The sequence below is a fragment of the Pteropus vampyrus genome, unplaced genomic scaffold (genome assembly GCF_000151845.1).
Source record: "Pteropus vampyrus isolate Shadow unplaced genomic scaffold, Pvam_2.0 Scaffold36, whole genome shotgun sequence".
In the NCBI taxonomy this organism is placed as follows: Eukaryota; Metazoa; Chordata; class Mammalia; order Chiroptera; family Pteropodidae; genus Pteropus; species Pteropus vampyrus.
This window is the reverse complement of record NW_011888817.1, coordinates 8,621,197-8,631,486: the sequence shown is the minus strand read 5'-3', so window position 1 is coordinate 8,631,486 and position 10,290 is coordinate 8,621,197. Positions and strand designations below refer to the sequence as shown.

At 45.9% G+C, this 10,290-nt stretch overlaps 1 protein-coding gene across 3 annotated transcripts in view; it reads right to left on the bottom strand.

Annotated features, from left to right (window-relative positions):
- Window positions 1-8,250: 8,250 nt before the first annotated feature.
- SERINC2 (serine incorporator 2) overlaps window positions 8,251-10,290 on the bottom strand; it is an 18,310-nt gene continuing 16,270 nt past the window's right edge. For all 3 annotated transcript variants that reach the window (XM_011357808.2, XM_023529262.1, XM_011357809.2), the window contains 2 exons: window positions 9,743-9,958; window positions 8,251-8,837 (listed from right to left, as the gene is read on the bottom strand). In XM_011357808.2, coding sequence (XP_011356110.1) covers window positions 8,702-8,837; window positions 9,743-9,958 — 352 coding nt within the window. In that variant the 3' untranslated portion in view covers window positions 8,251-8,701. The remainder of the gene's footprint in view (window positions 8,838-9,742; window positions 9,959-10,290) is intronic.

Genomic DNA, 10,290 nt, shown 5'->3' with positions numbered 1-10,290 from the left:
GTCTAGAATCAAAGAAAGATAAATCGGGCCCAACGTTTCTATGATTACCATGGTTGGGTTAATGAATATTTGTGGAACTCCTACTGTGCTTTACATAATTTCACTACTTATTTTAATCATTTGAAGCACTAATTATCATTTCTATTTACAGATGAGGAATCAGAGGCTCACAGATGTTTAAAAAAAAAATTCCCAAAGTTCTCAGTAAGTAGTTGAGCTGGAATTCAAACACAGTCGGTATAATTCCAGAGCCTAGGCTTTTGCCACCACTAGTTAACTCACTGGATAGTCACAAGAACATTGTGAAGTGAATATTATGTCTGCTTTGCAGATGAAAACCCGAAAGTCAGAGAGGGGCAAGACCTCACTGAAATCAAAGGCCTTCTAGAACGCACAGAATTCATCTCAAAGAATGACCTCAGACCTGGGTCTAATGGAGAACAAGCCAAACAGATAATCTTGGGAGAATAAAATAGCATTTTGTCATTGCCAGTCTCTCTGGCATACCTATCTACCTCCGTTAGATGTTGAATATGTCATTCAAATTTCTCTGTTCTTACTTTTTTATTATCTGATGTATCATTTATTCGAAGAGGCATGTCTACAAATTCCATTCTAATTGTAGATTTCTCCTGTACCTCTGTCAATTTTTGCTTTATATAATTTGAGACTATATTATTGGGTTCATAAAGGTTTAGTTTCACTATAACTTCTTGGTGAATTGTCTCTTTTGTTGTTAAATGATGACTCTCTTATATACCTAATAAAGACTTGCCTTAAAATCTATTTTGTTTGTATCAATATTCATACACCAGCTCTCTTTAAGTTAGTATCTGCCTATCGTCTCTTTCATTGATTTACTTTCCTCTTTTGTGTCACTGTGTTTTTGGTATGACGCTTGCAAATGGTATACAGATGTATCTTTTTTTTAATCCTATCTGAGGAACTCTGATAAATTTAATTCATTTACATTTGTTGTGCTTACTGACAAACAGTATTTATTTGTGCTATCTTGCTTTTTGTTTCTCATATTAACTTTATTGAGATATAATTTCTATACAATAAAATGTACGATATTATTTTGCATTTTCTGTTTCCTACTCTTTTTCTCTGATCTTTTTTGTTTATGTGTAATGTAATAAAACAAACCTGAAACAAGTTAATGCATGTAAAGTGCTTAGAAAAGAGCCTGGCACAAAGTAAGTGCTCAAAAAAATATTAGTTACTATTATAACAATTATTGTTATTTACAGATGCTTCTTTTATAACAATCTCTTGCGTGAGGTGGAACGACAGAGGAAATGACTAAAACAGACTACTTTCCCTCAAGTACCTGAAATCCAGTGCTAGAGACAGAGATATATAAGGAAAGAGGGGAAGTTACTAACAATGAAAAAAAAAATGACACTCAAAGAGGGTAAATGACTTGCCAAGATTTGCAAATGGTAAGTGACAGAACTGGGACTTGAACCCAGGACTGTCACGTTCCTAAGCTTAAGTTCTTAAGAATCGATTCTTGCCTTATTGCATTGCAATGAGGTTATGAGAGCATGCATGTGAAACATTTAGCACACAGTAAGAGTCTGATAAATTATCGGTGAAAATGACTCTGATGGTGATGTGATGATAATGATGGTGGTGATGAGGATAATGGTGGTGGTAATGGTGGTAGTGGTGGTGATGGGGTGCTGGTGATGATAGTCATGATGTTGGTGATGGCAGTGCTTAGGGTGACCAACCATCCCTCAGTTTGCCCAGTATTGTTCTGGTTTTAGCATCGAAAGTCCTGAATCCCAGGAAATCCCTAGGAGCCAGGAAAATCAGAACTGGTCACCTTAGTGGGGGTGACGGTGGTGCAGGAATGTCCAGGAGGGCTTTTAGAAACCATATAATCCAGGGGATCATTTTTAATAAGTCTAGAGAGGTCACACAGAATGCCAAAGAAAAGCTAGTGGTGGAACTGGACTTTGAAGGAAGAATAGCAGCAGTAACCATTTATTGCACACGTAAGGTGGGACAAGCTCAATGTTTTAAGTACTTTATATACATTATATCAATATATCCAAAAACAAACTCTTGACCACCTCCTATAAGTCTGGACCTCTCTGTCACTTATCTCAGTGAATGCACCACAATTTAATACTTTCACAAACCAGAACCTTTTGAGAAATTTTTGGCACCCCCTCTCACCAGCCTATTCCCACCCATTTCCAATCTGTCACCAACCTCTCTTGATTTCTCCATCCTAAATATACCCATCCACCTTCTTCTCTTCACCTCTACAACACCATGCTCATTTAGGTCACCACTGTCTCTACCAGTTGTCACATAATCTCCTAGGCTTATCCCTTAATCCACTCTACTACCAATCCCAAATAGAAAGTTTGATTACCTCTCTTCTCTGAAACCAATTTTGGTCTTCTGCATTGTGATAAATGATATCAACAATCACCCAGTTGCTCAGGCCAAAAGCCAGGAGTCATTGTTGTTTCTCTCTTTTATCCACAACCCCCACATCTAACTCAGCAGCAGCTTCTATTGGGTTTTACCTCCAAAATATTTCCCAGCTCTGTTCAAATCACACATCTGCACTACTATCACACTAGCCAGTCATCTCCTTCCTGGTCTACTACAGTCACCTCCCAAATGGTTGCTGTGCTGACACTCTGACCTTCCCCAACTCTGACATCATACCAATCCCTTATCAATCACATCGTGTCCTGTGTAAGGGCCTCTGATGGCTTCTCGTTGTATGAAAGATAAAACCCACCTCCTTGGGGTGGCCTCTGTTGACTTTACAGATAAAACAGTCAGTTATTTTACCAGCAAAAATGGGTTTATTCAGGAACAGCAAAGAATCACGATTCAAGATAAGAAAGCTATAGCCAAAGCCATAGACAAGTCGAACAAAGGAAAGAGAGGAATGTCATTTTATGGAGAAAAAAGAGGAGGTTGGGAGGGATTGTTCTGAATGCAAGTTCATTGAAGAAAAGTAAGAGTTTGGGGAGATTATGGCTTCTCATGGGCTGAGTTGCTGGAGTAGTCGATTTCTTGTAGGACAAGCAATGTACATCTTTTCCTGTTGGGGTCTGTAACTGATGATTCTTTCCTATTGACTATTCTGTGGGAGTCTGTCGTTGACAAATCTTCCAGCAATTGGCATGAGTGGCACTGTGTGAGAGCTCCCCCTTCTAGCCTCCCGACTCCAATTTAGTAAGTTTTCCCTTTTTAATTTTCACACCTCCAGGGCCCTACGAGATGAGATGTGACCCAGCCTACGTCTTCCCCGTCTCCTCCTTACTCTGCTCCAGCCACACTGTCCTGTCTGCTCTTCTTCAAGCATCACCAGCTCCTGACCTCAGAGCTTCTGCACTTGCCTGAAATTCTCTTTCCCAAACCCTCCCATGTCTGGCTCCTCCTTCAGCTCTCAGCTCAAATGTCACCCCTTCAAAGAGGCTTTCCTTAATCATCCTTATTTGGGTAGAAATATTTCCAACTCTCCATTCTTTTATTATTCTATTGTTGTAGTGCTTTTCATTATCCGAAATTAGCTTATTTATTAATTAGTTGGCCCATTTAGTATGTGTCTCTCTAATATTTACTGAGCTCCTACTCTGTCCCATCACATGAATGGCTGTAATCTCCAACACCAGGAGCCTTCATGTGCCTGCTAAGTATTTGTTGAGAGAATGTGAACATAGTCCAGACACTGGTCAGAAGTAAGATGTCAGATGTAATTGGAGAATGAAAAGCACGTAATGAAGGATTCAGTCTAGCTTAGAGGTCAGGACACTTGTGCAAAATAAAACCTGAAGGATTAAATGCAAGTGTTTAGATGCGAAATGATTTAGATGCAAGAACAGAAAACACTCTAGCTGGTTTAAACAGGAAGAAATATACTACAGAGTGTTACGTGTTATAAATAATCAGACCTAAAAAAAAAAACAACAGATTTAATATTGAGCTTTCAGGAGCGATTCCTAAAGTCACATCATGGAAGAAGGCTACCGAGGAAGCTGCCCCTCACTCCAGACCCTCATCAGCCTTGCTGAAGCCACCAGGAACAGGGAACCCTGGCTGCCACCTCTGCAGAGCCACACCCTGTCACAATCAAGGGCACCACCAGCAGATGCACTGCTGGTCCTGCCACTTACCCATCTGAACCTGATGCCCACACACTGGAAATGGCCACAGAAAAAAACAAATATTGTCTGCAGAAATTCATTTCCACATTTCAAAGTTCGCATCAGTATCTCCAATTGGCTGAACCTAAGTCACACCCAGAACTCTAGCTCTAACTGAAAGGGAGTCTGAGAAATGTGTTTTCAGGCTTGTAACCCTGCAGCAGGGTAGGCCCAGAGAAGAGGGGTGAATGGATATTGAACGGCAGTCCACTGTATACATCACCATGTACATACATGTGTGTGCTCTCATACACGCATGTGCATCCACGGATATGCATGTGTTGTGTACATATTTGCATGTTTGTGCATTGTGCTCATGGGTCACATGTGCATGCATGTGCATGCTGTGTGTGTGCAGATGTGTGATGAGAGGGGCAATTGGGGGACTAATGGGTCATCAAGACCAGAGAGAAGGAGGCATTATCAAAAAGACCATCACAGATACTTCCTCTATGAGGACCTAGGACCCAGAGTTCAGAGGGCCATTCAGCCAAGATGGGAAAATGGATTTTAACTGTCTGACAATCTAGTCCTACCCCCTTATTTTACTAATAGGAAAAGCAAGGCTAGAGGAGTTATGACTTCACCCAAAGTCACACTGCAAGTTATGGCATTGGCCTAAAACAAATCAGATTCCCTGGGGGTAAGGTCCATGTTTTTCACTTGATATGTGACCAAGTTCCTGGGGAGGGTTTTACGTGAGGGATCCTCCCACACTGGGCACCCAGCCCTGAGGGCTCCCGCAGCACAGCCCTCGCTTGCTCAGCAGGATTAGTCTCTGGTCTTTCAGGGGCTTGCTCCCATGTACTTCAATAATGGCAAACATTTACAGACACCTGCTCTGTTCCAGGCAGTGTGGTGAGTGGGAGGTAGATGAGCACACAGGTCATGATTCCTTCCTGCCAGCAATCTCTAGTCTGGGGCGAAGAGGGGGTCAGGAAAATAATCTCAACTGTCAAGAGGACAACAGGAGGGAGCAGGCACTGAGGGGACATCCTAACTGACGTCAATAAGGAAATTAAGACTCAGAGACAATCCCTGACCTGGCCAAGGTCACGCCGTCCATAAGTGATTGAACCCAGAATTTGAACCCATTATATTTGAATCCAAACCCATGTTTTTAGAATATAAGAGGCAGAATAGCAGAGACTGTGGACTTCGGTGTCACTCAGACCTGTGTCCAAATCCGAGGCTCAGCCCCTTACTAGCTGTGTACCTTGGGCGAGTTATCAGCCTCTCCTTGCCTTGGTGTTCTCATACATGAAATGAGGCCATTCTTCCTCATGGAAAATGTGAGAGGGTTAAATGAGATAATGCATGGAAAAAGGTTGAGCCAGTGCTGGCAAATAAAAAATCCTCAATAAGTGTTAGTTTTGTTTACCCTAAGTCCTCAACCCACCAGCCCCAGACTGCTCAGGGTATAAATGTGGGCAGAGGCAAGGCAGCTCCTCTGGGATCTTCCAACATGCAGATGTCACATATCTTTTCCAGGCTGACCTTGTATATAGCAAAGAATTTAAGTTATTGGGGGGGTGGGATATGGAAGATATTGGTCAAAGGGTACAAACTTCCTGTTGTAAGATTAACAAGTTTGAAAACCTAATGTACAGCATGGTGATTATAGCTAATAATACTGTACCAAATATTTGAATGCTGCTAAGAGAGTAGATCTTAAATGTTCTCACCACCGTCTCACCACCCGGAAAAAAAAGGTAACTATGTGATGGGATAGAGGTAGTAGCTAAACTAAGGTGGTAATCGTTTTGCAATTTATAAATGTATCAAATCAACACATTGTAAACCTGAAACTTACACAATATTATGTGTCCATTATATCTCAATAAAGCTGGAAAAAATAGAATTTGATCTTGCCGTAAAGAGGTCTGGTTGTTGCCCCCAGCTCCTGGCAAGTAATCTTTGTTTGCCTGGAGGTCTTGGACAAGCCAGATAGTAATAATGTGATTTAGAGTGGAGGCTGGCCACACCAAAAAGACCAACCACATGATTTAAGGTGGGGGCTTTGGGTCACATGGTATCAGTTGACCTGGAGACTGAGAGCAATCGAGCAATCAATTATGCCTACGTAATGGAAGCCAAATCAAAATTCTGAACACCGAGACTCAGGTGAACTGCTCTGGTCGGTGGTGCTCCATGCATGTTGCAGCTGATGGCTGCAGGGAAAGGAACGCATCCTGACTTCACCGAGAGAGAACAATGGAAGCTCAGCATCTGATGCTTCCCGTCTCCACTCTATGCGCATCTTCCCTTGGCTGATTCTAATCTTTGTCCTTTCTCTGTAATAAACCGTAACCCTGAGTATAATAGCTCTCAGAGAGTTCCATGAGTTCTTCTAGTAAGTGATCAAATGTAAGGGTGGTTTTGGAAACCCCTGAGCTTGCAGTTTGTGTCAGAAGTGATGTTGGTCTTATGGGCTGCATTCCCTGTAAACTATATAGTTGGCTAAACTCTTGCACCCTGGCACATTGCACAAATGAGTATGTGAGTGGGCTGTCCAGAACAGCTCAAAGTTAAACAAGCCCTACCCCAAACCCTGTGGGTAAGGACTCTTATCATCCCTTCGCAGGTGAGAAAGCCAAGGCACAGAGAGGTGAGGCAAGTGAAGGGGCCAGGGTGGGAACCAGGCCTGCAAGACTCCAGACTCAGGATCTGACTACCACAGGGTACTGCCTCTCCCAAGGGCCCTTCCACCCTCACAAGCCAGAACATCACCACCAGCCGGGGACTCCTTGGGAAACAGAACAGAGAAAGGTTGGGGCAGACAAAACCCACAGCCCCTGAGGCTTTTCAGAGGAAGGTGGGCAGGTCTCAGGCCTCCCTAGTGCCCTGACCACAGCCTACCTGACCCTGCGACAGGACTGCAAACTCAGATGCCTTCACGGTGAGTCACTTAAATGAAGAAGCAGTAGGTGGACATTGAAAAGGAGCAGTGGGAACTAGGGCGGATGGAGAATGTGCTCCATAGCAAGACACCACAATCTTTGTTGAGGTTCTTCTTGTTTTAAACGCAGTGAGGGCCATACCAGACAGGACTTTGGGTCTCTGGCCTGCAACCGCTAAACTCCATAGCCTGGGGCTTTCCACCTCTGCCACTTTATCCCTCACCAGGATGCTCCAACTCCTCAGCTCCTGGATGCTCCTGTCCTCTCAATGCCATGCCGCTCCCTGCCGCAGCCACTCTCCCCATGCTCTTCATCCCACCTGGCTCTCACCTGTTCTGCAGGTCTCAGCTTTGAAGCCATTCCTCGGAATTTTTCTCTGACCCTGCATATTCAGCATAGAAACTCAGGCCTTTTGACCCAAGCCCTGGGATCCTCTCCCTCCTACTCTGCTATAAACTCTCCACTCCCTGGGCTTTCCTGTGGCTGCTCCAGAATCAATCAATATTCATTCAGATGGTTAGTCAGTCACTCAACTAACCTGACTGAGAACCTTCTCTTTATCAGGCTTTGTTCTAGACACCAGAGAAACTATAAACAATAAAGGTAGGTTCTCACCCTCATTGACCTTAGGGGGAGTCAGACAATACAGTGATAATCACACAAATGGATACAGTAATCACACACAGTAATAGAGGCTATGCAGGGGAATAGTGTGCTAAGAGAAATGGGGGTGCTTATTTAGACTGGGGGTCAGGGAAGACTGGGGAGTCAGGAGCTTCATCTTTCTTTTCTCTTATAAGTTTCCTTCTCAGTGTAGGTTTTCAATCCATGGTTGGGAATCTGCATATGTAGAGGGCTCACTTAATTTATGCACAGATTTTCAACTGGACTAACTAGCTTGCCACAAGGATGAAAGCTCCTTGCTCCAGGCTGGGTACACAAGAACCATTCAAGAACCATTGGCTCTTGCTACCATTTTTCTCCCCACCTCCTGCCACCTGTCATTCACACCCACCTCCAGAAGACAAAGCCCAGGCCCCTCTGTCTGGCCTTGGAGGCCCCTCCTGGTCTGGCCCCTCAGCCCTGACATTCCATTCCCAATCCTCACACTGACCCCAGATGGGATGGGGGCTGCACCGAGGGTGAGGGGACAGAGAACACGGGAGGCAGATGCTCTGGCTTCTTTATTGGACAAAATCTTAGAGATTCTGTAAGGCACGAAGTCCAGGAAGGGGACAGGGTGCCCAGGGCACGTGGTCAGGAAAACAGTGCCTCAGTGCTGGGTACCCCATCATGGTGCGTGCTCTTGCTCTTTGAGCAGCTCTGAGTATTTCTCTCTTTCAGGACCCTGTCCTGAGGAGCCTGGGAACAAGAGGCCCTTTTCCCCCAAGCAGGTGAGTATGGGCGACCAGGGACAAGGGGAATGAAGAGGAAGCCCCGTGGTCCGGGGCAGTGGAGGGAGGGGCTCAGGCATGGGCCTGATGCTCCTCATCCATGAAGGCACTAAGAATAAGGCGCCCAGCTCAGGGACAAGTGCTGGAGACAGGGCAGGGGCTCAGCTTGGCTGACTGTTTCTGAGCCCCGAGGCACCAGGTGGACAGGCCGCAGGGCACTGCCTCAGTTGAAGTCACGGTTGGGCAGGAGGAGGGGGGCTACCAGGGTCCACAGGTAGAGGAGCAGCCCCACCCAGCTGGCACAGATCTTCACCCACACGGCGGTCCAGGTGCTGATCATCTTCTGGGTCTCGCTGGGTCTGGAAGACACCATCACCCAGTCAGCCTGCCCCCAGTCTTGTGACCTCAGTCCTGGCCCTGACCTTATGATTCAGGTGTGACCCCGACTTCAATTTTGCCTCTTAATCTGTAACACTAGTCCCCGTCTTTCGTATTTTTGACACTTGGCCTTAAGACCCTAGACTTGGACCACAGACCTCACCTTGACCTCATTTACAACCTTAACTTCAGTCCTAGACTGAAATATTGTGACCTGACTTACAGTCCCTGGCTTTAGAAGCCTGGAATTCCAGACCTTAGTTCTGACTTCTAACCTTAATCCTAACCCTCAATCCTTAACCCCATCCCTCACCTCTGATCTCATAATCACAGTTTTGATATCTCTTGACCCTGTGACCCCAGGACTGGCCCCTGATCTTGGTCCTCTGGTCTTAGCTCCTTGATCTGGCAACTTTAATCCTGGCTTCATGGCCTCCTAACCCCAATTTTAACCAAATGACCAAATTTATGAATTTATATGGCCCCAGTCCCAACTCTTGACTTCATGACTCCTCTGCTTGACCCTGTGACTTTGATTCTGATCTCTACACCCTAATCCTAACCCTCCAAACATGAATCCCAGACCCAACCCCTTGATCCAAATCACACCTGATCTGTAAACCCGGTCTGTCCTGCACAGGCCCAGCCCCACCTCCTGCGGTCTCCACTTTTCAGGCACTTAATAAAGGCACCGGATGCTTGGATCAGACTAAGGTACTGGCAGGGAAACTGCAGTGCAGATGGAGGGTCCTAGGTTGACACCTTCATGCCCAAGCCTTGAGCAGGCTCAGGAAAACCCCAATGAGGGGTCAGAGGAGAGGAGCTGTGTGGCACACACCCCCCAGGCACCGCGGGCTCTATCCGTGCCCCACCAGGCTGCACGCACCTGTACCAGTTGGTGAGCGTCATCATGATGTGCAGGGAGGCAAGCACCAGGCAGAAGTGGAAGAAAGAGTAGCTGTAGGTGACGCCATCCTGCTCATTGTCAAAGGCCCGGCCCTCGGAGGCCACCACCTGCTGCTGCTGTGTGGCCTCCAGTATGGGCGGGCTCTCCTCTGTCCGCAACAAGCTGTTCACCTGCCGGTGGTTGGAGGAGCGCAGACTGCGGAGGATGGAGGAGGTGGCGGTCAGGGTTGTCACCTCCGGGGGTGGGCAGGAGGGCAGTGCCAGGGGGCCTCATGAGCCATGGCATTGGTCATGACAACAACAGGCACGATGGTCCCAGAGCCTTGAGGGCCACTGACCTGTTGGTTAGGTCCTAGGCCCAGGAGTTCACAAACTGCTTTGACACTCGACTCTACCCCAACTCCCTGGGTGAACGTGGGCCAGATACTTAACTTCTCTGAGCCTCTGATTCCTTGTCCACATAATCAGGGACAATAGTACCTCCCTTACAGGGCTGCTAGAAGGATTAAATGGAATAATGATGTAAAG